Source organism: Equus caballus, chromosome 7, assembly GCF_041296265.1.
Source record: "Equus caballus isolate H_3958 breed thoroughbred chromosome 7, TB-T2T, whole genome shotgun sequence".
Lineage (NCBI taxonomy): Eukaryota > Metazoa > Chordata > Mammalia > Perissodactyla > Equidae > Equus > Equus caballus.
Window position 1 is genome coordinate 64,378,470 of NC_091690.1, and position 27,783 is coordinate 64,406,252.

The following is a 27,783-nucleotide window of genomic DNA, read 5'->3' on the forward strand; positions in this document are numbered from 1 at the left end:
TGAGACAAACCAGGCTCTCTCACACATACCTCCTGGCTTTTGCAAGTGCTCTCGCTTTTTATACCCCATACCATCATCGACCAAATCCATTCAACTAAATACTTTTCTACCCATCCTTCCAAACTCAAGCCTTCCCAGGGCTCCCTGCTTTGGGTAGTACACGCCTCTCTTACGCATTCCCTCAACAGTCTGTACTTCCCTTCATCACAGTATTGATTAAAATTAGACTGATAGCAACCTGGGGGCAGGACGGTGTCTTCTGTCTGGATCCTCTAGGCTTAGCACGGTGCCTGGCACCATAAATAGTGCTCAGTAAGGATTAGTTCAAAGAATAAATGAATAATCAATGAGAGATACTGTCAGAATTGCAAAGCATATAATGTTTGAACAAGTCTTTTTTTCCTTGTTCTTTTCCTTTAATCATTCTTTTCTTTGATTCATTGTAATCAGCAAACTTAGTGTCACTGCCAGCCCCCTAATACAATCAGAAAAAAATTTCCCCAGATTTGTGCGGGGTAGGGGTTAGTGGTCACTTTTAAGCAGTGAAAAACGCAGTCTTAACATAAAATAACACAAAACTTTTGTGACAATGGGCTCCTCGGATTAGACAAAAACTATAAAATCAGTAGAAGAAATAAGGGCAAAGGATTGTCCTCTGTTCTGTCCACACACTCCCTCTAGTGTCAAGAAATCCAAGTAAGCTAAGGAAAGAAATGGAGCCCGTTGGGTCCCGTCTGTCTCTCTCAATGCCTCATTGACCTGCTTTAAAAAACACTGGGATTCCTTTACACCACCTCTTCCCACATATTCCAAGAGAAAAGGACTGACCAATGAGAGTGGTCTAGGCTGCAACCTCTCTCCCTGAAGTCACCAGAGTTATCTTTACAGAGCTGGAGGGCCTCTGGCCATCTCATGTAATTATGTCCAACCTGGGTCCCCAGACACCTGGACACACAGGAAAGAGTACTCGGGTCATCCAGAGGGCCCTGGCATTTCAAAATGCCTAAAGAAATTGTACCATCACTGGAGATGAAACTAGAAACCACCAAAGAAATTGGCAAGTATCTTTGCCTTCAGCTGTTGGATCAGCACTGTCTCCCACTCGCTAGTTATCTATGCCTTGAATTAATTGAAAATAGGAAAATAGGTAATGGCTTCAAATATGCGGTTGGTAAAGAGCGTAAGGTATGCTTAAATTTGGGGCTCAAAATGGTGAAATCATAATAAAAGTAGTCCTTCACAATGAAAAAACCAGGACCCACACTTCCCTGCTACCCTCTTGGCCTCTGAGAGATGGATAAGCTAGGCTTTTAGAAGGAGAGCATTTCTCACAGCCAGGCCACCTCATCAGACATTGGGAAGAGCAATGACACATTAACCTGCACTAGTAAATGGAAAACAGTATTTTCTGGAAAGGCACTCAGACTTGCTTTTATCAATTTGGGCTCAAAAACTTTTGAAATCTCCTGAAAGTGTACTGTATGAAAACCAAATTCCTTAGTCTTTTTTCTTCTTCTTTTTTTCAGTTTTATCTCTCCCAATTCCACCATCTTCCAAATGACTCCTATGCCTTAGTCTATCAGGTCTCCTCATGTAACTATAACTAAAATTTGGACATTTATTCATTCATTCGACACATATTTGCCAAAGGCTCACTATGAGCCAGGCATTCTGCTAGGTGTTGGAGAAACAGCGAAAGATGTGTCTCTCCTATCATGGAGGACACATGTAAGAAGTGACATGGGAAGGTTGGGTTGCTATAGGAGTCCATAACAAAAACACAAAATCTACACACAGGGAGGGAGGGAACCCCTAAATAGGCAGCATTTACACTGAGATCTGAAGGATAGGAAGGAATTAACCAGGTAAGGAGGAGAAGAAAGCACTCAAGTTGAGAGTACACCATTGCAAAGGCCCCAAAACGGGAAGGAGCATGGAGATTACTAAAGGGTCCTGCTTACTCCAATCCTCTCTCCTAGACCTCATCGCTACAATCTCTACCTATCAAAAACCCTTAAAAACAAGGCTCAAATCTTATCTCCTCTTGATAACCATGACTGAAAAGTATCATCCTTAACTGAACCAAAGGATTTCTTTTCTATAGCATTTACATGACACTAATCTATTACTGTCTTGTGTGGAACCATTAGTATACTTGTTCTGTTCTCCCAGTTATATTACAAGTTCTTGGAGAGCAGAAATCTTTGCACATGGTAGGAACTCAGTTGTTGGACTGAGTTATGTTTCTTTTTTTTTTTTTTTGAAGATTAGCCCTGAGCTAACATCTGCTGCCAATCCTCCTCTTTTTGCTGAGGAAGACTGGCCCTGAGCTAACATCCGTGCCCATCTTCCTCTGCTTTATATGTGGGATGCCTACCACAACATGGCCTGACAAGTAGTGCCATGTCCGTACCTGGGATCCGAACCGGTGAACCACGGGCTGCCTAGCGGAATGTGCGAACTTAACCACTGCACCACCAGGCCAGCCCTGAGTTATGTTTCTTTACATTCCTCACAACATCTAGCCTTAAACCTGGCTGGCACTCAGGTATTTCTGTAAGTGAAATTGAAAGGAAGAAAAATTTTTAATTTTTTTTATTTTAGTTGCCACAGAAGGGCAATGCTTGCCAAGAACTGTGAAGGGTCTAAGATCTTACTCTGTTTGCAAGATAACAAGCTAGCCTGCCACAGTTGCATGGATTCTGGCAGAAGACATGAGGCTCCTTGGCCAGAGACAAAGGAGGTAATTACTCATGGCACAGCAAACAGGATGAGCATCACATATTTGCATCAGTTCTCCTTGCTCCCAAATCCCATGCAGGTGATACAGATAGGCCCAGGTATGCACCTTACCATACAGTGGATTGCATTTTAGAGAGGAACCCTGAGCTAGAAAAAAACAAATCTTTTATAATAGGCAGTAAGCATGAGGCCTTTTGCTCCAGAGGGAGATACCATATTTCCCAAGGCAGCTCATTATACAAACTTCCTTAAAAAAAGAATCCATAACAACAGGCAGAGAGGATGTGGGAGGCATGCAGAAACATGAGAGATCCAGGGAGAATTATCTCCCAACACTGACTAAAGTCAACAGGCATTATTAATAAAAATAGCTACTGTTTATTGGGTGTTTGTACGTGCCATGTATTGTGCTATTTTATATGTATTATCTCCTTTATTCCTCTCGACACACTTATCAGAAAATACTAACAAATCTATGGGAAAATATTTTTATAAATTAAGACTTACAGCATACAAACAATAGCAACAATGAAGAGTTTGGAAACACACAGGCGCGTGAGAGTGGTCTCAGGGAGCGGCTAAATCTATTAGCTGAATACCATCCAGACTCTCACTCCATCTGCTGTGCCTGCTTCTGCTTCTCTGTACTTCTCCAGCCCACTTGGCAGAATATGGCTGTCCCAGCTCCCAAATTCACTTGCTGTAGTTCCAGCCAGCTTCAGAAAATAATTAAGAATCCCGGACTCCAATTGCCAGTTCCACAGAAGAGAATATGATTGGCCCAGCTTTGGTCACGTGACTAGTCAACACTGTGTATTTGTATTACAGAGATAGATTTACAATGATATAAAAATAACCAATACATATTAATATATAAAGAGGTATGCTTTTTTTCTGGTTTTTTTAGTGAGGAAGCTTGGCCCTCAGCTCTGGGGATCTGAACCCACAAACCCCAGGCTGTCAAAGCAGCACGCACAAACTTAACCTCCACACCATAGTGCCAGCCTCTAATCTTTTTTTTTTAAATAATCATTATTTAATTTAAGGTAAGTAAAAATATTGTGGTCCCACTTACTGGTCTGTATCTTTCAGTAGGCTGTGATCTCTTCCAGAGCACAGATATCATTCAACAGAATTATAATCATATTGGAGATATATATATATATATAAATTAATAATTTTCCTGTCACTAAGATTTTTTTTAAAATATTTAATGATAACATAATATTCCAATTTGGGACATTTCTTCAAGTTGCTGAATCACTTTGAATATTTAGATTATTTCCAATTTCTCACTACTATAAATACCATTGCAAGGGTTATAATATTTTAAAGTCTTAGCTACATATGTGATTATTTTTCTTAAGATAGAGACTTAGAAGCGAAACTTGGGCTATTCACTTTTTAGAGTTTCATATACCTTATTGAATTGCTTTCCAAATACGTTGTACCAACTTACATTCCTGCCAGCAGTGTGAGTAGCCCTGTCTAGTTGTATATTTGCTAGTATTAACAATTTTTTTTAATCTTTAATAAGTAAAAATGGTATATCTTTATGCTTTGCTTTCTTTTTTAACTGATGAGATTAAACTGGGTTGTTTTTTTTTTAACTTTTTAATAGCCATATATATTTCCTCTCCATAAATTGTCTGTTAAGGCCCTTGCTGGCAGGAATCAAGCGTTGTTCTTTTCATGTGCCTCAGTGCTTAGGATGGTGATTGTTGCTCACAAAGCTTGGAAAAGAAATATGTAGAAAAATCCAATAGTAACTGTTTACATCCTTGTGGGAATAATTAAGCCACTAAAACCTAACTACTGTATACCACTTTAGAACTTACAAAGAACATATTAGCACATTTGAACCGCATAACTACCGTGTGTTGTTATTTTCAGCATTTCATCACGGCGGAGCAAAGTCTGGAGTAACTGAGGTCTGAGAAGGATAAGCGGCGAAAATCAAGTCCACCCGAGAAACGGAAGAACTGTTTCCTTGAAGGGACTAAACCAACTAGAGTTCCTTCTCGTGTACACCAGAGGGCGAAGCAGCAGGATATGAAGCAGCGAGAACGAGGGGCTCGCTGGACTACAATTCCCAGAAGGTGTCTTCGCGAGGCCCAAGAATCTCAGCGGCCGAGGACTTCAGATCCCAGGTTCCTGTGCGGCTAGATGTGACCCGCCCCCCCCCCCCATCCCCCCGCCGTTTCCTACCCATGCAAGCGCGTAATGGCCGCTGGGTACTCTGGGCGACTCTGCTGTTGACGTGTATCTCACTGTCAGGAAACGGGCGCTGGAAGGTTCTCGGACAAGATCCCGCTTTGTAAGGGCGGTAACGGCGTGCACGGGTTGGGAAGGGGCGGTGGGAGAAGCGGAGCCGCTCTGAACCATGCTAGTGAACTGTAGGTCCCTCTGTGTAGAGGCCCAGCTTTTCGAGAACGCGGGTCGAGCCTGCCCTGGGAGGGTCGCGTGCTACAGACCGCAAACTACATTTCCCAGCGTTCTCGCGGTGCCAGGACTACCTTGCCCGAAAGCCTGCGCGTGATTCATCCAACCTCTCGCCGCCTGCCCCCAACCCGAAAGCTGAGGAGATGTGGAGTCGCTGGGTTTGGCGGCTCCTGGGTTCTGAAGGCAGCGTGGGCCGCCGGGTTTCAAACCCCCGCGGGCGTTTCTCGCCGGCCCTGCGGAGAGGTGAGAAAAGACACCGTGCCACCGATGCCTGAGTGTTGTCTAGGGAGGCGACGGCCGTGGCTCGCGCCTGCTCAGCCGAGCGGGAGGCAAGGGTGCCACCCCCTCCTCCCCAGCCCCTGCCTGGTGCCGGCGACCCTGCTGCCGGCTCTCGCCCGGTTGGATTGGGGCGGGCAGGGCGAGGCCTGGGAAGAGGACCGCCTTCCTCTTGTGAGAGCGAGCCTCTGAAAGGCCTGGAGTTCCCGCCTGGCTTCTTTCTGAACCCTCGGTTTCTTTTTACTGTCAAACGAGGCTGATAATCCCGCCGCGCAGCTCGGTCAGAGCACCGTAGTAAGGTAACCTGTGTTTGGGGAGCCCTGATTTCGTTCGTGGCCTAGTTAGGTGCGGCCTCGAGCCCAGGCTTTGGGTAAACGACAGCGTTCGTTTTAGGTCAGGCCCGCTGTATTTGCGCTGGAATTTTCAGTGTTCTGCAGTCACGTAGGAGCCATTCAAAAACAAAAGGCAAACGTGAATGCCGGAACCCACGAGTGTTGGACTAGCTGGCGCCCCTGTTAGCAGTCTGTCCTGAACAACATCTGACTTTATTCTGAGAGATGTTTCCCGAATCTTTTTTCCCCAGTTTTTCAACTCTTTAAGGTTGGCCACAGAGTAGGCACTTCATCCTAACCTTCACATGCTGTGTTCACCTTCTTAAATCCCCAGTGCCGGGGAGCTGAGCCGCCCACTACCCGCTGTACTTTGTGCTGTTTTGCTCGTTGTTTCATTTTACTCACCCAGCGAGTGCAGTAGTCGATCCCCCATCTGTAACTGTTGAGCTGCCAGGATCCTTCACAAGGTCTTAGGATGTATACTTGGGTGTTTAGCATGCATACGTACACATTATGATGGATTTTACATAAAAGAAGGTAGCATTTTTTGAACCCTGAGAAAGTACCCCAATCTCAATCCTATCTTTGTAAACTTTTAGGGTTACACTTTGTTTACATAATCAAATGAAAACACAGTATTAAACATTTTTAGAGAATGAACTTTGAAGTACATATCAGACTGGAAAATACATCCCTGTAAGTAAACAGTAATGTTTCAACATAGTTGTTGAGTTACCCGACTTGAATCTGAGTGCTCTTGGAGAAACCTTAAGTGGTCCCTTTCACTTGATTTGTGTCTCTTATCACTAAACAAATATTTATTGAATGTTTACTGTGTACAAGTAGTTTAAACTTGCCTAATAATGTCAGTAATCAAGGAATTTGAAAACCTTGACCTCTGACCCATGGAAGGATCTTAGTTACCATCTAGTCCAATTCCCTTTTTAAAGATGAAGAGAAAGCACAGGAAGGTGATAGGATTTGTCTAAGTTTTATGACCGATAGTAGTGGATTCCTAGTTACTTCCCAAACTTAGCAGAACATCAGAAGCACTGGAGGTGTTTTAAAAATAGAGATTCTTAGGCTCTACCCCAGAACTGCTGACTCAGTCTCCAAAACTGGAGCCCAGGGATCTCTTCATTAGTTTATTATTTAATTTATTAATCCTGGTAATTCCGATGCAACTAGCAAGGCAAAGACCAGCATATAGAAATATATATTAATGACCAGCCATGTCACTGAAGTGTTGCAGCTCCAAAGTTATCAGTAAACTAATATAAAACTTGCAGCTTAGATGTAATGAGACACCATTTTACATGTTTTGTCAAAAGTCAAATCTGGAGGCTGGTGTGGTGGCGTAGTGGTGGTGTAAGTTTGCATGCTCCACTTCAGCAGTCCACATTCACCTTGCGGATCCCAGGTGCAGACCTACACACCGCTCATCAAGCCATGCTGTGGTGGTGTCCCACATACAAGATAGAGGAAGACTGGCCCAGATGTTAGCACAGCAACAATCTTCCTCAACCAAAAAAAAAAGGTAAAATCTGGCCTTTGCTGGTAGAAAGACGGCTTGGTGCAAGGTAGGGCAGAGTTCCAATCCAAGATATACAACTTAAAACTTGTGATGCTAGTTAAGTCTTTAAACTGTGAGTTTGCTTCTCACTGTGAAAACCACAAGATAGGTATGAAAGAATCAAAAGAAGTAACAATGAAAGGAAAGGTTTGGGGATTTGTACAATTGTGTAAGTTCTGGGAACTTTTAAGATATTAAAGCCTGTTACTCCACTCTAAGCTGGAAACACTGATTCTAGTTACTTCATCTCCTCCACTATTAATGTGCCTGCAAAGACTTATTCTTAAGCAATGCTTATCAGTTCAGGTGCTCATGACACCCTACTACACATATCAGATGGCTTTTCCACTTCTTTACTGCCGCCAAAGAACAGTGCTCCCCAAAGTCCTACTGCGAGGGAGGGTGTCAACACCTACCTCTTAGGATTGTGAGGACTGAACAAAAGATTGCATGAATATTTGAGCACATATCAAGAATAAATGTTGCACATATCCGTCTGTATTCTCAGCCCTCCTCATCCCCATAGTAAATAGAGCCCAAGGTGGGAACAGCAAAGGCAGCCCAGCCCATGCCTTGGTGAATTTTGCTCATTCAGTTCCTCTTGCCTGGATTACTCCCCTTGAAGATTTACTATAACCCTAGCATCATTTCCAAACAGCCATTCTTGATTCTTTATTCTCAACAAGGGCCAAATGTCCCTCCTCTGTATTCCCTCATGGATATATCTTGATGATATGTCATAAAAAACCACAGCCTTTTTCATCATTGTACCCATAATGCCTAGCACAGTGCCTTTCATTCAGCAAATATCCACGTAACACCTAGAATTGCATTAGGCTTTGGTAATCCAGTGGCAAGCAAGAGCAGATACGGCCCCTGCTCACAAGGACTTTATAGTCTAATGGAGTGGTCAGCAAAGAGCCATAAAGTGAATATTTTAGGCTTTGTAGGCCATATGGTGACTTGCAACTACTCTGCCATGGTAGCATGAAACAGCCACAGATAATACATACATGAATAAGCATGGCTGTGCTGCAGTAAAGCAGTTTAGAAAAACAGGTGCTGGTGGCCTGCAGGTTGTACTTCATGACCCAACCTCTAGCCTCATGGGGAAGTTAAACAGTTATCGGTCACATAAGTGTGTATATTGTGTGAGGTATGGCCAAAAAATAGAGAATACTGTGGGAGCCCCTAACAAGAAAGACCTAACCTAAAGGAGTCTGGGCAGGCTTTCCGGAGGAGGAGACATTCAGACTGAACTCTAAAGGATAAATGTGAGCAGGAAAAGAAAAGGAGAGCTTTCTGAGCAGGGGCTGGGCAAGGGACCATGGGAAGGCACATGGCATGTCTGTGGAATTAAAAGGCCCAAGAGCAAAAGGCCAGAGAGCACGATGTGACAGGAGACTGGAGCTGCCCCCTGCAAAGATTTGCTGGCAGTGTTAAGGTATTCTGTCTCTATCCCAAATTCAGTAGGAAGCTTCTCTTTGTGGAATGCATTCAAATGAAGTCAGAGGAACTGTTTACTCATCTGCCTAGCTCCGACACCATAAGATCTCAAATTACTGAGCTCCTCTGAGCCTTAGTTTTCCTCATCCATAACGTGAGAATTTTAAGGATAATAACTAATAGGTGTGAAAACAGTAAAACATTATATAAATATTATTACTGATTTTTTTTCCCCTAAACCCCAAATAAAAGATTGAACTTCTGGGGCTGGCCTGGTGGCGTGGTGGTTAAGTTCGCATGCTCTGTTTTGTCAACCTGGGGTTTGCAGGTTCACATCCTAAGCACAGACTACACTGCTCATCAAGCCATGCTGTGGCAGTGTCCCACATATAAAGCAGAGGAAGACTGGCAAAGATGTTAGCTCAGGGTCAGTCTTCAAGCAAAAAGACAAAGATTGGCAAAAGACGTTAGCTCAGGGCCAGTCTTCCTCACCAAGAAAAAAACGACTGAACTTCAAGGTAGGCAACTAAGCGTACGAATAATTATTCCTAATGCAATTGTTATTGGAACTATTATTGAAATCTGCCACTCCTTTTCCTCTAATTTTTCTTTTTCTCCCTGTCCTTAGGTCTAATATTGACACACAAAGGCACATTGCTTAACCCTTATAGATGGCACTCAAAGCCAAAAAGATTGCTGACCACTGTACTAATGTGTGTGTGTGTGTGTGTGTGTGTGTGTGTGTGTGTGTGTGTGTGTTCAAAATTGATCCTTTACACCTGCTTCCTCTTATCTTTGGTTAAACAGAATTCATCTATTTGAATGAATTAATCTAAAAGACTGGACATTACTCTTTTATTTTTTTGAATTTAGAGTTTATGTTTAGATTTTTTTTTTTAAACACTTGTTGCCTACCTACTAGTGTATAAAGTCAATGAAGACATCACTTAGATCTGGTTTTGCTCATCATCCCCTGTGCCTAACACAGTGCCTGGCACTCAAATGTTTGTTGGCTGGAAAGATTTTTGGGAAGGAATCACATTTGCCCTAAACTATACTGGCAGAAAAGTAATACCTGAGGTTAGAACTGTGTCTTTTAAGTACCTAGATATCTTAAGTGGTTAGGATGAATAAGAGAGAGAGCATGGGATGACAGAAAGAGCATGAGCTTTCGAGTCAGAAGAATCTAAGTCTGAATCCTGATTTGCCAGTGACTCTGTGATCTTAGGCAAAACCCTTTACCTTTCCTAGGCTTGATTATTGTATCTAAAAATGTGGATAATACCACCTTGATTCGGTAGTATATAAAGTATCTAGTATATTACCTTGTGTTCGATTAGTAGTTATGCTAATTAGCAGTTATTTTGCTTAATATGTAATAATAGTAATGAAGTTATATATGGGCAAAGTTCTCCCTAAAAGAGAATGCCTTTTAATAAAATTCATCAGCAGTATATGGAAAAGGAGCTTACTGTGTCTAGGTTAAAAATTGGGAACTTATTGAAACAGGACATTTAGTTCAAAAATTAGAAATCTTTCCTAGGGCTTTCATGATGACACTGGTAAATACTCCAGGATTTAAAATAAAATTCATCGATTGATTCAACAGTAAAATATTGTGACCCAACTATCTGTCAAGCACTGTTCTAGGTGCTAAAGATACAATAATGAAGAACACAGTCAATGCCTCCTGGACGTACATTCTGGTTCAGAGAGACAAACAGTAAACAAACAAGATAATTTCAGATTAGAACTGAGAACTATGTAGGAAATAAACTGTGGATATGTAAGAGAGAAGGAGTACAGAAAGCTGCTTTAGATGAGGATATAGATGTAGAAAATATTTGTAGCTCTGTGAAAGACTTCTGAGCCCAAGGAGAGTTAGGCAGTTTCTGCTCACCAGTAATGAGAGATGTGGCAGTGATGGCCAACCTTTTGGTGCATAGTATTTTATGATTTTAGACTGACTCAGCAAATAAAATATTTCTGAATACTAAAAGAAGGAAATGAAACATTTATTGAATGTTTGCATTCAATATGTTAGAGACTTTTCAGATTAAGTCAGGGGCTCAGAGGAGTCAATAAATCTTGCTTAAGATACAGAATTCCCTAAGTAGGAAAGTTGGAACTGTATTATAAAAAGATGGGGGGAAATGCTTTAAAAGCTAAAGTGTAATACTTCTGTTAGTTACTACAAGAAAAAAAATTGTCTTCTCTTTTTCAGATTTTTTAACCACCACAACCAAGGAAGGATATGATATGAGGCGAGTGGACATAACTCCTTTAGAACAAAGGAAATTAACTTTTGATACCCATGCATTGGTTCAGGACTTGGAAACTCATGGTGAGAAACATGGGTACCTCTTGAAAGAAGAAAATTAACAGCACTCATAATAAATTACCTAGTCAAGACAATATGACTATTATGAACAAAAGTCACTATTTAAATATAAGTACTATTCATCCGGTGGAATATTTCACATTCATAAAAATGGTATTGCTTGAAGAATATTTACTGATATGAAAAATGCTCATGGTATGTTAAGTGAGGAAAGCATTATATAAAATTAGATATGCAGAATTATTTCAATTATGTAAAAAAGAAAAAAAAACTAGAGTTTCTAGGCTGATACTGAAGTCCGTGTGGAAGTACAAGGACAATGTTTAAGAATAGCAAAAAAGAAAAATCAAAGAACAAGCGGCAAAAATTTCCAGATACCAAATAGAATGGCATTCAAAACATATTTATAGGGGCCGGCCCCGGGGCCAAGTGGTTAAGTTTGCGCACTCTGCTTTGGCAGCCCAGGATTTCACTGGTTCAGATCCTGGGTGCAGACATGGCACCCCTCATCAGGCCTTGCAGATGCAGCATCCCACATAGCACAGCCAGAGGCACTCACAACTAGAATATACAACTATGTACTGGGCTTTGGGGAGAAGAAGAAGAAGAAAAAAAGATGGGCAACAGATGTTAGCTCAGGTGCCAATCTTTAAAAAATATATATATATATATAATCATTATATATATCTATGGATTTAGCAAGCAATAAAGAAGACATTACAAATTAGGGAAAGGAAGGACTATTTAATAAATGAGATAGGACAAATGACTAGCCATTGGAAAAAATATATTAGATCCCCGTACTGAAAAATAAATTCCAGATTAACTAAAAGCAAAATGTAAAAAATAAAATAAAAACTACAAAAATACTAGAATATAGAATATTTTTAGACTTTTAGAGTAACGAAGCAAGATACAAAACTCAAAAGCAATGAAAGTAAAGACTTACAGATGTGACTACAGAAATATTTAAACCTGTATGTCAAAGGATATCTATAAAGTTAAAAATGTTACAAACACATACGACAATGAGCCTATTGCTTTAATATACAGTGTTCATATGGATCAATAAGAAAAAGTTCAGCTATTTTAGAAAAATGGACAAAGGCTATAAACAAACAGCTCACAGAAAAATAAATATATATCACCAATAAATATATATAAAGATGCTTGACAAAAGAAATGCAAATTTTAAGTATAAATTAAAATAACAATTGTAATACCAGTTTTTATGCCAATTATATATTTTAAAAAAAGACTAAAAAACACTAGTAATATCCAGTATTGATGTAGATGTGGGGAAATGGATCAGTGGGAATTAAAATTGTAGAGTGCTTTTAGAGAGTAATTTAGCATAATCTGTCAAAATTTTAATTGTGACCATTTTTTTCAAAGAGTATAACAATTTAAATGACGTGGAAAGTTATTCTAGCTGTCTATCCTGATAAATATGTTCACTTTTTTAAAAAATATAAATACCTATTTGCCGCCTACAGGATTTAACAAAGCACAAGCAGAAACAATTGTATCATTATTGACCACTTTATCAAACGTCAGCCTGGATACTATCTATAAGGAGATGGTCACTCAAGCTCAACAGGTAATATTTTCATTTTTATCACTTCTGACAGTTTAATTAGACAATCTTTTCCATAACTGCATCTCTGTCTACCCACCCACCTCCCAAACACACCTACGTCTTCCTTATTCTCTCTAAAAACAAAACCCTTTGGTAAAGTCAATATCTAGAGAGATTGAGGAGTTAGAATAGTCACAGTAAAATTATGGTAACACAGAGAATGAAATGTTGTCAGATCTTGTATTGCATGAGATAATGTTATTTGAATCATGAGACGGTGGTAGATTGTTAGTGAAACAACTTTTTCCCCATAGAAGATCCACCACAGTAGAAGAGCTAACCTTTCTGTATAATAAAATAAAAACATTTTACTGCAGTCATGTGTATCTTCTGGTTAGTTTTCACAAACTTAGAAAGCTGGAAAGAACTTCATAAATCAGTGGCTAATATGCTTTAATTTGACTGGATACACAAATCCTTAAAGTCAAATAATGCCATTTACTAAGAACTTAAGACATGAGAGGCACAGTGGTGGGGACGTCTCATATATTATTTAATCCCTCTAACAACCTTGAAAAAAGTAGGTGGAATTATTAGATCTTGCCATGAAGAGAGGATCAGAGAGGTTGAGCAATTTGCAGGAATTGTCATTGTGGTGCTATGGACAAAAAGCAATGATTTTATATAAAAGAATAAGCTAAATGAGCTTAACTGTGGAATAATTCATAGTCTGTCAATCGTGAATTAATTCACTGTGTTTAAGTACCTGTCTTCGACCCATGGTTATATTTTTTAAATTAAACTTTTCAAATTTAGGATTCCTTCCTCAGATAAATATTTCAGAGCAGAGAGAAAGTAGGATTTCTTTCTTACATAAAATTAGAAGCTCTTGCATAAAATTTTTCATTAGTTTACAGGTCATGAAGGATCAAAAGCTTTTAAAGATTTTTACTAAACTCCAATTAATTACAATTAAAAGCATTCAACCCCTAGATTTAACTTACCTTTAAATTTGTGTGCTTTATTTTAGCTTAATTTATTCAGGCTCATAGCAGACTACTAAATCCACTAAAGAAAAAGCCAATTATATAATTAATTCCCCCAAACCTCTAAGCTATCCTAAAACAGTGTGGCTTAACAAATGGTGATAGGTCCACACCAGGGATCCAAACCTGCAAACCCAGGCCACTGAAGTGGAGCGCTCATGAATTTAACCACTACGCCACCAAGCCAGCCCCTTAAATCAGATTTTTTAAGTTTACCTATAATATAATCAGTGAAGCAAAACTGTGATTTGAGGAATTTTTATGCTGCCAGGACCCTTCATTCCTACATTCAAAATGTAGGATTTGATGTAGGACCATTACTACTAAACTTTTGGTTATGACTGGTGTGTGAAATTAAAATCCCATTCCATCATTAAACCTAATCCAATTGCTGACCCCACCTCTGGGATAGAATAAGGCAAAAAGATGTCATGAAAGATGGGGCTGAGGCACAGGGCCAACAGGCAAGCAAGCTTTGTACTTGATCACTAAAGAAAGTGCCATACTAAGTCAAGTCTGCTCAATCTGAGAAATCAGTTATATTCTGAATTCACTTATAATTTGAATTACAGTGGTCCCCCCCTTATCCACGGTTTCACTTTCTGCAGTTTGTTATCTGTGGTCAACCACAGTCTGAAAATATTACATGGAAAATTCCAGAAATAAGCAATTCTTAAGTTTTAAATTGGGCACAGTTCTGAGTAGTATAATGAAATCTTAATGAAATCTTGGTCATGCATCTAGAACTGTTACAGCCTCTGTTTTATAAAAGTCAAGTCGGTTTTGAAATATTCTCACCCCTCTCAGTTAGCAGAGGACTATAACCCCAACAATGCACCCCTGGCCTCAAATTGTGACAAAAAATGGGAGTTCCACTAATGATATTGTTTTGTTTCAGCATTTTTTGTTTTGTTATAAACCCTTAGTTTTAGTCGTAGGGGATCGTTTTCAAGGTTACACCCTCATCTGCTGTCTCTTCTGGTGATGAGGGATAAATGAGTCAACAAGCCACCTACTTTTAAGAAGTTGAGTGGTAAAAGTTATATTTTCTTTATATGGCTGCCTTAAATCATTTCTACAAAAATGTCCCTCCCTAGCAAAGCAAAAGCTTACCAATCTGTCCGATAGGGGCCACCTTTGCTTTCACATGTTCTTTGCAGTGCCAAATATAGGAAAGATGCCCAGGAATTTAAACAAAACTAATTATGTTAGGCTGACACAGGGTAATTATTTAACACTTCTATTTTGTTTAACTACCTGACTTCTGAGTCGTATCTGGTACCCTAGAATTTTCTGATGGTAGAAAATCCCTCAAAATCAAAGGAATAAAAGATAACAAAACCCTTTCCACGTGGGTATTAAAAAAAAACAAACATTATTTGTTGAGGAACTCTTAGAGGTTAAATAAGCATTTTATTGGGATTCTTTCAATAGAAAGACCTGAACAGTTATTTCTCTTCACTGGAAAATACTTTTTCTTCCTTGAATCTCCTGTTCCTTTTCATTTTGATATTTCAGTTATATAGGTTTCATACGTTTTTTGTTTTTTTACTTAGCCAAGCAACATTATACCTCGTGGCATGATCACAAATTCTTTTAAGTATCATGAAAACAATTCTGTGTAAAGGGATGGCATTGTGTAAATCACTAGGTTACTTTAATTTTGCTTTCTAGGAAATAACAGTACAACAGCTAATGGCTCATTTGGACTCCATCAGGAAAGACATGGTCATCCTAGAGAAAAGTGAATTTGCAAATCTGAGAGCAGAGAATGAGGTGATACAAGTTTAATTTAATACTAATAAAATAACTGATCTCACCAGTATCCTACTTGGTGAATAATAGGACCAAATAACAATTTTATGTGATTATTAAGTTTTTAGATAAAAATATACTATGTTTAACCATACCCAATTTTTCTATGTATAAACCATAGTTTCTTGCATACTAAAGAATAAGAGTTGTATCTTATACATATAAAAGTCACATAAAAGGAAAAATCTTTGAGCTGTGTATATTATATAAAATTTCTAGTATAACTCAGTATAATGTTCTCAGCTGAAAGTAATATGGCATTTTCCATTTTATTTGATTCTGTACTAATTTTTGTCACTTAGAAAAACATGTTTCTGTGATTCACTTGGAACTTTGTTATCCACTAGCTTAGATATTTTTTAATTTAGAATATCAATTTTTAAAAGTAGAATACTAAAACATGGAGCCAGCCCCGTGGCCGAGTGGTTAAGTTTGCACACTCTGCTGCGGCGACCCAGGGTTTCGCTAGTTTGAGTCCTGGGCGCAGACATGGCACCACTCATCGGGCCATGCTGAGGAGGCATCCCACATGCCACAACTAGGAGGACCCACAACTAAAGATACACAACTGTGTACCGGGGGGCTTTGGGAGAAAAACAAAAAATAAAATCTTTAAAAAAAAAATAAATAGAAAAAAACTTAAATGTTTTCTAATGTTTTGTTCTTAAGAATTTTCTGAATATGAACTACAGTTCTTTTTTTGTTTTTATTTTTAATTAAATTCTGTATTAGAAATCCATAGATTGTCCAACTTTTGCTAATCCAGTTTCAGATTTTTTGAATAAATCATAATATGGGCTTTTGGTTTAATGTTAATTGCATGTCATCTTTCTTATACCTAGAAAATGAAAATTGAATTAGAACAAGTTAAGCAGCAACTGATAGTAAGTGAAACTTTTTTTTCCACTTCAAAATATTTTATTAATTTCAGAACAAATATTCATTACAAGATCATTTTAATATTTTTGTTTTCTTTAAAGAATGAAACAAGTCGAATCAGAGCAGATAATAAACTGGACATCAACCTAGAAAGGAGCAGAGTAACAGATATGGTAATGTGCTTTTAAATATACTCTATTAGTTATTTATTCCTTTTTAATTCCTTTTAGTCTTTTTTTTTTAACCTCCTGATACATCATATCCTTTAGTTTACAGATCAAGAAAAGAAACTTATGGAAGCAACCACAGAATTTACCAAAAAAGTAAGCTAGTATGTAAAAATTTCTCTTTTGTACAGCTCTGAGAGAGCCTTGTGTAACTTGTGTATCATTTTAAAAGTTTGGACTTTAAAAAGCTAGCCCTCTGGAATCCATGATTACCTGATAGCTATGATAGTTAACCAGCACTTTGGGGGAAGTTGCCACCAGGTGGATGGTAGTACCTGAGCTGTGACCTCTGAGTCAGAATCAAGCTTTCCAGGTAACATGCTTATTATTTTTAACTAAATTATTTTTACATAGAAGAGAACCATTTTGTAAAAGATAGGATTCACAATTAGTATTTGAGTACTTAGGTTCAATTAAATCATTATCTTAAAATTTTTTTAATAATAGTAAAGATTTATTGAGTCCTTACTATATGTCAGATCCTGTTTTACTTTCTTAACTGCTGTCTATTAATTTATTTAATCCTCATATCAGCCTCTGTGAGGTAGGCACTCTTATTCCCATTTAACCAATTTGGAAAATGAGGCACAGGGAGGTTAAGGTCACACAGCTAATAAGTGGTAGAGCCAGGATATGAACCCGGATTCTAAACCCCATACTCATAACTACTATTTACCTTTTCAGTAATACTAAATTGTAATCACTAATCTCTGTGGCTTGAGTAAAATGCAGCTTTATGACTCAGCCTAGTCCTTTTCTTAAAAGTAAAAGCCACTTGGTCTACGTTCTAACAGAAGAGACATTACTCTTTCTTTCTTATAACTTAATAGAAGGGAAGGTCCCATTTATCCTTCCAAGCATCGTATTCTCTTACTTCTTGGCCAGATAAAGGAGATAAGTAAGGAAATCAACAAATTCTCTCACAGCGAATTTCTGAGCTCTACGTACCATCTTCTCTCTCTTCTTACCTCGTAGCCCCTATATACATAGCATTCAGTGTTACCCAACAAGCATTTCTGCCTTTTCCTTTAATATTGGTGCCAATTCATATTATAAACCTGGTTGGGTTTTTTCTTTGGCAAAATATATTTAAAATTTAACTAAGGACTTTATACACATGAAGTGATAGTTCTGTGACTAAAATGTTTTCTTCTTGGTTTATCCTCTTAGATATTTAGGTCTCAAATATCTTATTATGAGGCCTTAGTAGACAGTGCCCAGAATGTGATAATCCTAAGAAATGATCTCCAAGTATCAGAGTAGAAGAAATATTTTTTCTCAGTTTGTGATGTTCATGTAATGTTACTTTTTTATATCACTGGGCTTTTACTATGTTTCCCTAATTAAGACAAAAGTAATAAACAGTAAGCCCATAAGTGAGGATTTCCAATGTAAATATTTTTGTCCGTAACACATAGAAACAAAATTTAATTGTCTTATATATTCTTATTTACTACAGGATACCAAAACCAACAGTATTATTTCAGAGACCAGTAATAAAATTGATAGTGAAATTGCTTCTTTAAAAACGCTGATGGAGTCTAACAAGCTTGAGACAATTCGTTATCTGGCAGGTAAGGCTGGGTTTGTCAGAAAAGGAATTCTTGTCATTTGATTTTCAGACCTGTTAGCTCCTACCTCCCAAGGTAACCATGGCCAGCACAGAAGAAAAGACAGAGGAGCTAGAACAGGCTTCCTTTATTGCTTAGTCCCCTGCAGTGCTTGAAGAATGTAAGTTGAATACATTTAGGATATAAGTTTAATAGGCAACTCTGCAACTTACTAATAGGAAAAGCATATGGATACCAACAAAATATTTAAACACAAGTACAAAATGATGCAAAGATAAACTGGGTATTGCACAATGAAAAAAATGAACATTTTATTTTTATTGCTGTGCTTTTCCATAAGGACTTCAGTGGACTTATAGAGAAAGATAAGTAAAATAGATATAGGTCATTATAAATCATATCAAGCAAAGGAGAAAAATTTACCTCCTACCTTGAATACAATTGATTGAGCACAGATACTTCCCCAAAATTAGATTATTTGTCACATACTGAACTCCTCAAGTACCATGTGACCTGACCAATTCCAGGGCCTCAGGGAGTTAGAAGAATGCCCTAGTCCAGTAGTACTTTTCTTTTTTCTTTCTTTTTATAAAAAGTAATAAGTTTTCATTATAAATTGTTCATATAATTCAAAAGCAATATAGTAAAAGGGATAACCTTCCATTCCATACCCATAGGCATTTACTATTAGTAGTATATATCTTTCTAGGCTTTTTCTTCTGTATATAAACATTATAGATTTTTAAAATAATAACTAGATCATACTATACAGACTACAGCTTTTTAAAATTTAACCAAATGTCTTGAATATCTTTCCATATCAATACATATATAGACATCTTTTTACTAGAAAGCATAGTATTCTATTCTATGAAAATCCCATAATTTATCCAGACCTCTATTAACAGATATTCTGCTCCCAATTTTTCATTATTAAAAACATTGTTGCACAAAATAGCCATATATATGTTTGTGTTTGAGTAAACATACACATACACATATCTTTGTGCCTTTGTGCTAGTATTTCTGTAAAATAAATTGCTATGCACATCTAAACTTTTGGGTCAAAAAGATACGCACATTTAAAAATTTTTGTATCATCAAATTGTCCAAAATAAAAGTGCTGATATATACCATCGGTGGTTTCCTGGGCAGCCACTAATTATGTTGAGATGGCAGTTGGAATGAAGATGGAATTCCCAGCCCTCAGCTGATGCATACCCCCTTCCTCTCTTCAACTTGAATGGCTCAGCATCTGTCTTTTTAAAATATTGCACTTCTGCTAAAGATTCACTTGAAGAAAGGGTTCTAAGGCTAAAAGAAGTTTTGAAAACCCCTATTCTAGCAAAGTCTCTGGAACTGGAGATCTTCAGTTCAACGGTAATGCTCAGGGGAAATTTTGAAACAGCCCAGTTCGTTCTCACTTTCAAAATAGATCTCAAAGCAACCCAGGTTGGGAAGAGCTTCAGATTCCACTCAGCTTCCTCTAAGAGTATTTACCTAAAGAATCAATATCTTAGTTAAAAAGACAATCCTTTTTACCCTCAGTTTGAAGATGGTGATGGTCTCCAGAAAGCTGACATTCAGAAGTGGATATATACAAGGCTAACTCACTCTAATAGACTTAACGGCAGTGGCAAAAGAAATCAGCAAGTCATTGTTTAGAAAAATACCTTTCTTAAGTTATCTTCCTTTCCTTTTTTCACTGAGCGTTTGCAACCAACAGTTCTGAAGGCATTTTCTTTCTCCTTCCTTATCCTTCTCCAAACATATGCTTACTGCTGCTATTACTGGTAAGCCTGTTAGGAAATCCGAATCCCACACTCAGTAGAGGGCAAGTTAAATGTCATGAGTGGATCCACTGGGTCCTAGAATACCTGAGATGTCCCCAGTAAGAGATTCGCATATTGAATTGAGTCATAAGCATAGGAAAAAAAGTGGAAAAAATAGTAATAAAGCCCCAGCATTAAAGATCTTGCATTTCCTTAGAGAAGAAATCCTTATAAAATTGTAAATCTTAATCATTTTTGTTATTTGGTTTCCCAGCATGTATCAGTCAAGGCTCTGTTTCAGGTATCATACATCCAACTTGAACTAGCTTAGGCGTAAAAGGGAATTTATTGGCTTACTTACTGAATTATGAAAGGACAGAGATAGAGCTTGACCCCAGGGATAACTGGAATCAGAATTTACTGCATATCCTGCCTCTGAATATCTGCCTCATTTTCTTATACCAGCTTCCTCCATGGGTTGGACACATGGCCACCAGTAGCTCCCAGACTCATATCATTCCAGTTTCACCCCTTTCCTTAGTTGCAATTCATTTTAACCCAAATGACTGTTGCCAAGGAGGCAAGAACTATAAGATAATGGCAGTTTCCATTTAATTTCTAAGGTAAATGTGGCAGATTCTATTCTGGGCAGATGAGTAATAATAAACCACTTACAGAATACTTAAGATGTACCAGGCACATGCTCACATGAGCATTTTATGTACATGTAGGATGCATCCTAGACAGACCATAGAAGATAAACAAATTTGAAATCAATTTGGGATAGTACAATGACAGCAATGAGAAGTAACAGTTGACAGCAGAAATGAGAGAGACATTTAAATGCAGTAACCATTGTGTGGTGTATTCTAATAAAGAAATCAAATACCTCCTTCCTCACAATAAATAAGCGTTCATTTGTTAGTCTGACTTAATTTATCAAGTATTTGGGTTAGCAAAGAATGTAACCATGTAGGTAGCACTATATGGCTCAAACAATGACAAATTAGATTGAGTCCTTCAGGTGACAAGGGATAAATAAGGATAACAGAATGGGTTTTTTAAAAACAAGTTTGGAGTCAGGTCCACATAGTGATGAGTCCTGGTTCCACCACTTGCTAGCAGTGTAACTTTGGGTTTATTGCCTTGTCTATACAATGGAAATAATATCACTAACCTCATAGGGTTTTAATTATAGTTAAATAAGGTAATGTATGTAATTGCTCAGCACACTGCCTGGAACATGGAAAACAGTAGCAGGATCAAATGGGAGAATGTGTAATTGACCAGTGGCAACATGGCAAGAAACTCTTGAAGTGTTATTCTTTCTCCTCAAATGTCCAGCTTCCCTGTCTGTCTTAGAAAGACCTAATCCCATTTCTTAAAATTAAGGAAATGATCTTGTCATTAGCCAAGTTTCAGTAATTAATGGGATCAAATGGGATAATGTATAATTAAATTTATACATTAAAATTAGGATAGCTTTACTATGAAAGGCTATTTCTTGTGTCTTTAGTCATAGAAGTTTGCCCTTCGTCTCAGATTCTGTATTTTAAAAGTCATGGTTATTTAAACAAACTAGAAACTAGGAAGTCCCTAAAAGCTTCACCTAGATTCAGCTTCTGGAGGAGAACAGAAGGTTTTCTGTCCAGAATGATGTAACAAAGAGCCGGTGGTATATTAACCGTTAAAAAAGCCTGATGCTGGGGCTGGCCCCGTGGCCGAGTGGTTAAGTTCGCACGCTTCGCTGCAGGCGGCCCAGTGTTTCGTTAGTTCGAATCCTGGGCGCGGACATGGCACTGCTCATCAAACCACGCTGAGGCAGCGTCCCACATGCCACAACTAGAAGAACCCACAACGAAGAATACACAACTATGTACCGGGGGGCTTTGGGGAGAAAAAGGAAAAAATAAAATCTTTAAAAAAAAAAAAAAGCCTGATGCTTTTTCTGCCTTTTCTGGTTTTTACAGATTTTCATTAAAATTTCATTTTTATTTATAAATTTTTAATAGTTATGAGAGAAATTATTTTTAAATATACTGAAAAGGCAATTAAAATTTTATATATTTTTAATATAGGTAAGAAAGATAGTTTTTCACTTACAAGATCTGAAATTAGACTTCATAATTATTTAAAGTAGTTATTGTTATAAAAATGACTTTAAACAGTTTATAGATTCTGACATATAATCTACATTTTAAAATTATTGTCATCCTTATTCTGGTTTAAAATATAGGAAGCTTTTAAGAAGAATTGGTATTAATCCTGCCTTCTTTAGCTTAATTTTCTAGGGAATGAAAAACCTAAGAGAAAATTGGTAGATTTCCTTTGTTTTTTGTTCTTCATTTAAATTGAAGATGACATTATTCTGTTCATCTCTGTAAAACAATAGAAATGCATAACCTGTGACGTGCTGTCTTCTTTTCACAGCCTCAGTGTTTACTTGCCTGGCAATAGCACTGGGATTTTATAGACTCTGGAAAAAGCAGTGAAAGTGAAACTACTATATTGTGCTCAGCCTGCTGCTGCTGTTGACTTCTTAGAACACTACGCCAGGACAGATTTACTTTGAACGTTGAAAGTTGCAGCAGAAACTTAATACAACAAAATTATTCAAAGGACACATGGACTAAAAAGAAATGTTTTAGAATAGGAAGGGTGTATTTTGTCTTTGTTTTTTATATGTGTCTTGATTATGTTGAAAAGCTGCCATTCAAACCCTGATAAATTTGAGATAGAAGGGCCTTTTGTCTTTATCCTTTTGATAGTTCATAGAAGCCGAACCAAAGTTTCTTGTGTTTGCTTGAACAACTGTGTAAATCATATATGATTTCTTTTGTATCTGCAACAAATTTGAAAACTATTTCAAAGCCTACAGACTTGTTACTGTATTTATCTTTCCTGATAACTACTGCGCAATTACCTTTTCATAGAAAATAAAATATTATAACAAAGCCGTCTGGATTTTAAAAGTGACTTAACATATAGCTGGAGATTGATAATTTTTTGTAATGAACAGATTCTTAAAAATGTGTGCCCTAGGGCTGGCCCCGTGGCCGAGTGGTTAAGTTCGCGCGCTCTGCTGCAGGCGGCCCAGTGTTTCGTTGGTTCGAATCCTGGGCGCGGACATGGCACTGCTCATCAAACCACGCTGAGGCAGCGTCCCACATGCCACAACTAGAAGGACCCACAACGAAGAATATACAGCTATGTACTGGGGGGCTTTGGGGAGAAAAAGGAAAAAAATAAAAATCTTAAAAAAAAAAAAAATGTGTGCCCTAGTGCAAGTGTACAACACTTAGTATGAAATCTGTAGAGTTGCTAAATCTTGAGCTCTGATTATTACATATATTTTTAAATTTTTTGATTCACAAAAACCAGTTTATCCCTGCTTCTTAGGAACCCATCTTAAATTTATTACATAAAGCTTTTTTATGATTTACTTAAATTTCACAGATGTCTATTAATATAACCCCTACTCTCAAGAAAACTATCAGGAAATCATACTTTTGTTTTCTTGTTATTGGGTCTACTATATTTCTTTCTTATATAATAGTATCTATTAATAGTCTAGCCGTAATTTCAAGAAAAATACAAAATATTTTCATCTCAGACTTTCAGTTTTATCCAGATCAAGAAGCCAAGGCCAGAAAGTGCTAAACATTTCAAAAGATTTCATAAGGCCTTGGCAATAGCTTTAAAAGTTTGATAATCCATTAGTTATTCAAAATAACCCTGTGATTTATTTAGTTATAAAGAGGGAATCTGAAGTATAGAGCAGTCAAAAGACAGGCCCACATGGTCCAGTGAGTGAGAATCAGGAGGCTTTCCAACTAAATTTTCTTCAAAGATCTAACTGCTGAGTTGTTTTCAAAACAAAACTCTATTTTAATATTATCCTGTTACATTCTGATTTATGTCTATCTCAGAATCCTCTTGCCACATCATAGATAAATTTTTATTGGAAAATAAATAAGAACCAAAAGTTCCCATTGTAACAAACTCTACAGTGCATTTGTTCACTCAATAAATAAGAATACACGCGAAGTGCCAGACAACATGCTAGTCCCCACGTGCACAGAGGTGAACATGATGGTTCTCATAGAACTGACAACCTTAGTGGAGAAGATGGACAGTACGCAAATAAGTAAGTTATTGGCTTGTTACAATTTAAAATATGCTAAAATACTGAGAGGGAACACTTCTTTCCTCCATGTGAAGGAAGTTCTAATAGTATAACATTATTGTCACCACTCTTCCTCCCCTCATCCACATTGCCCCAAGTGAAGTGAAGTGAAAGGAGAAACAAGGCCCAAGTAGCCCAGCCACTTCCTCCCCACTCCTGTTTGGGACCAGCCTGTCTACAGAGAACATTCATTCTCTTCTGCTTCCGGGATCAGGCTCAGCCCCTGCAGGGTGAGGCCTGCCAGTACAGTGATGCTTGGGACAGAGTGAATAAGTCTGTCCAATTCTGGGTTTCAGTGATAGGAAACTTACTGGACCAAAGATATAAACCATATTCTTCAATACCAGTTTTATCAGCAAACAAAGGTACTATTTAAGCCTTCATTTCAATTAGGTTCACAACCCTGATGGGAAGGAGGGGTGGCACTTATTGAATCTCCTCAAACCTCAACAAATAAAGATGCATACTCCCAGTTCATAGCCATTATTGATAAAAAAGATCTTGTGAAGTGCTTTGCATCCAATAATGGAAGAATAGAAGTATTATACGCACGGTACCCTATTCCCATTACTTCTAGATCCTATATCTTTTCCATGGAGACTTCATTTTGGTGGTAATTTTGAAGTTTAGATAGATTTTGTTTAGGGGATGGAAATATCTGAAATGAAAAAAGATGAGAGGATTGTGTTTCCGTGTGCCTCAAAACTACACCTCTTCCAGAACTTGTACCCTACTATAAAACAGCTATTGTTGTACAGTTATATATGTATGTCTGTTTCCTATACTAAACTGTGAGTTCCCAGAAGGCCTCTAGGCATATATGAGGTACTTGTTAAATGCCTGTGGAATAAATGATATGAATAGATTGACCTTAATCCAAACTTTTAAATATTTTCAATGTTTTATTACGAGTGTGCTGAGAACATTTCATTTATACTGAGTTTCTGAGAACACGAAACCTTTTGGGCGTTTTCTGTAGGAGGTAAAAAGACTCGAAGAGGATTAGCTACCTTCACCTTGGTTACGGCCATAGACTAGATCCTAACTTGCCCATTCATACTACTTGGTGAAAATGTAGATGAGGCAAGATTATATAAGGACTAGTCAAGAGTCAGTAAAAACCCTTCACCATATCTGAAAAACAATTCAAGGCTTATATTGCCCCTTTTGTCAATCTTTAAGAATTTAGATATGTAACACCTTAAGTTTCAAAGTTTTAAATATTTTTAACATAAAGAGAAAAATGAGGCAGTGGAAAGGCCATGGTCACCACCACTGAAATTAGTGATTGTCATTTTGTAGAATACCTACTATTGACTATACAGCAGTGAAGATGCTAAAAATATATATCAACTCACTATTTTTCACAGCAGTCCTCTTAGGCAGGTGGCATTATCCTCATTTTACAGCTGGGGAAACAGGCTAAGTGAAGTAACGTGCCAAGGTCACACAGCAGGTAAGTCACACAGACTTTAACTCCAAATCTCATGCTCTTACTCAACACCCTAATAATCTCCAAGTTGAGTCCTCTACTTCAAGAGATGAACAAACAATCTACTGAGGCATGGGAAAAAACGTAGAATTTCTACTTCTATCTCTTTTTAACATCTTCACTTCTATTTCTGTATTTCATTAACATAATGTGGCATAAGAAATACATACTTGGTCTTTGTCCCCAGTTCCTGGCACAGAACTCCTAAAACTCTTGTAATTTCCTGAGTGATAGGGATGACTAGGAGCTTCTTTTGTTTCCTGGCACAGTCCTAAAAGCCTTGGAATCTCTGGAGTTTGATGAATGTCTTTTGTATGCTGAGATGACTGGTGGCTGAGAGCTCCTACATAGCTTCAGAATGGGGACTGGTTGCCAGAGAGACCAAGGCATGATTGCCCCAACTCCCACTTCTTCCATGGAGGGGCGAGGGAAAGAGAGGACCTGCAGGTTGAGTTCAGTCACCAATGGCCAACCCGGTAAACACAAAGAGGTGCTAGGAGGGTGGCACACCCAGAGAAGGCATGGAAACTCCATGCACCTCTCATCCCACACCTTGCCCTATGCATCTCTTCCTGAGATGTATTCTTTGTAATCAACTGGTAATAGTAAGTAAAGTATTTTCTTGAGTTCTGTGAGTCATTCCAGTGAATTACTGAACTTGAGGAGGGGGTTTAGGAACCTCCAAATACACAGTTGACCAATCAGAAATACCAGTGACAACCTGGAACTTGTGAATGGTGTCTGAAGTGGGGGCAGTTTTGTAAGACTGAGCCCTTAACCTGTGGAGTCAGACACTAACCCTGGGTAGTTAGGGTCAGAAGTGAATTGTTGAACACCCAGTTGGTATCTAGAAAAATGAGAATTGGTTGTTAGTGTTGGAAGACACTACATATAACATGACAATAATACATATATGTGATGTAATTAAATATACATTATTTGGGGGTTATATTACAATTTAGATTTAGCTGTTATAATAAAATCTGAAATAATAGTGGCTGAAATAATATAGAAGTTTATTTCTCTCTGACAGTCCAAGTGTAAGCATTCCAGGGCTGGTATGTCAGCTCCATGGGGTCAGGGCCTAGGCTCCTTATCTTAGTGCTCTATTGGTGTTGCCCTCATTCACAAGGCCCAATGACTCACCACCACATCCACATTCCAGAAAAAGAAAGGGGCAAGAGGTGGGCAAGCCCTTTCCCTTTAGGAGCTTGACCATAACGTTATACACACCATTTTTGCTCACACTCTATTGGCCACAACTTGGTATCTTAGCTGCAAAGGAGACTGGGAAGTAAGTCCTTAGCCTGAGCAGCCATAAGCCCAGGTAAATCCTAATACTATGGGAAAAGGGAAGAACAGATATTTGGGGACAACTAGCGAACCTCTGCCACAAGGGTGCATGCTTCTATTACAACACTCTTCTGGTATTTCCTACGTCACTGGTACAGAGACTAGAGATGTGGCCTTAGAAAACTGAAGCAAGTACAACGAACTATTTCCAGGGTTAAGATTAACTTTAAGGTCACCAGGCTAGAAGGAAAAAGTAAGGCCATGTGTAGTCCCAGAAGGTGAGGGAAATGTTGGATTTGGGAAACTAACAATAAAGACTATAAAGGTTATCAAAAGGATGGGTAAGCCATTTTTTAACACTTGCTTACAGACCCTTGACCAGCCTGAACTGGTCTTAGCAATCAAACGCGCTTACAGCAAACTGGTCCTGATAATACTAGGTCAAAATGGCCTTCAGCATCCATGTAAGGCAAATGCCAGAGCCTAGAGGATGGGCAGTCTGTGGTATAGCAAGAAGGCTGCTGCCAGTGAAGCCAAAAGCTAGCAATCAGATCTTCAGAGGGAGGCAGGATCTAGACAACCGCCCCAAGAGAGTCACAAATCTTTGCCAGGTCAAGGAGGAGGGGCACGGGGTAGGAAAAGCGAAGGAATTGAAGTCAGAACTGAAATAAAATGCCATGGTTGTTTTTTGGTCAGCAAAGTCAAGGGGGAAAAATAGGAAGAAAGAATAATAAAGCCATGTGCTTTTTATCCTGTCCAATCTACCTCGTC

General features: G+C 38.2%; 2 protein-coding genes across 13 annotated transcripts in view; one reads left to right on the forward strand and one right to left on the reverse strand.

The window, feature by feature from the left end:
* Positions 1 to 27,783, reverse strand: part of ANKRD42 (ankyrin repeat domain 42) — a 179,320-nt gene that overhangs the window by 107,611 nt on the left and 43,926 nt on the right. The window contains exon 12 of one of the 4 annotated variants that reach the window (XM_070272150.1): positions 18,382 to 19,769. The exons of 1 other annotated variant lie outside the window; for it this stretch is intronic. In XM_070272150.1, the coding sequence (XP_070128251.1) occupies positions 19,766 to 19,769 (4 nt within the window). In that variant the 3' untranslated portion in view covers positions 18,382 to 19,765. Of the gene's footprint in view, positions 1 to 18,381; positions 26,567 to 27,783 lie in introns of those variants that run through there. 2 more of the 4 variants (NM_001433542.1, XM_070272149.1) reach the window with 2 other exon arrangements.
* Positions 4,926 to 23,311, forward strand: CCDC90B (coiled-coil domain containing 90B). 9 transcript variants are annotated; one of them, XM_023644156.2, is made up of 9 exons: positions 4,926 to 5,059; positions 11,036 to 11,155; positions 12,649 to 12,752; positions 15,452 to 15,553; positions 16,435 to 16,476; positions 16,573 to 16,644; positions 16,741 to 16,794; positions 18,158 to 18,272; positions 22,472 to 22,995. In XM_023644156.2, the coding sequence occupies exons 2-9, from the start codon at positions 11,071 to 11,073 to the stop codon at positions 22,531 to 22,533; spliced, it is 636 nt and encodes a 211-aa protein (XP_023499924.1). In that variant the 5' UTR covers positions 4,926 to 5,059; positions 11,036 to 11,070; the 3' UTR covers positions 22,534 to 22,995. The 9 variants fall into 9 exon arrangements, with proteins under 9 accessions (XP_023499924.1, XP_070128247.1, XP_023499923.1 ...); XM_070272146.1 differs by having other exon boundaries at positions 11,036 to 11,075; XM_023644155.2 differs by lacking the exon at positions 22,472 to 22,995 and adding an exon at positions 23,084 to 23,311 and having other exon boundaries at positions 4,931 to 5,427.

Excerpts from the sequence above, each read along its gene's own strand:
- CCDC90B (NM_001434476.1), top strand. The coding sequence starts at position 5,328 with ATGTGGAGTCGCTGGGTTTGGCGGCTCCTGGGTTCTGAAGGCAGCGTG. Across the intron at positions 11,156-12,648 it reads TCAGGACTTGGAAACTCATG|GATTTAACAAAGCACAAGCA; the intron begins GTGAGAAACATG and ends TGCCGCCTACAG. Across the intron at positions 16,645-16,740 it reads GGAGCAGAGTAACAGATATG|TTTACAGATCAAGAAAAGAA; the intron begins GTAATGTGCTTT and ends CATATCCTTTAG.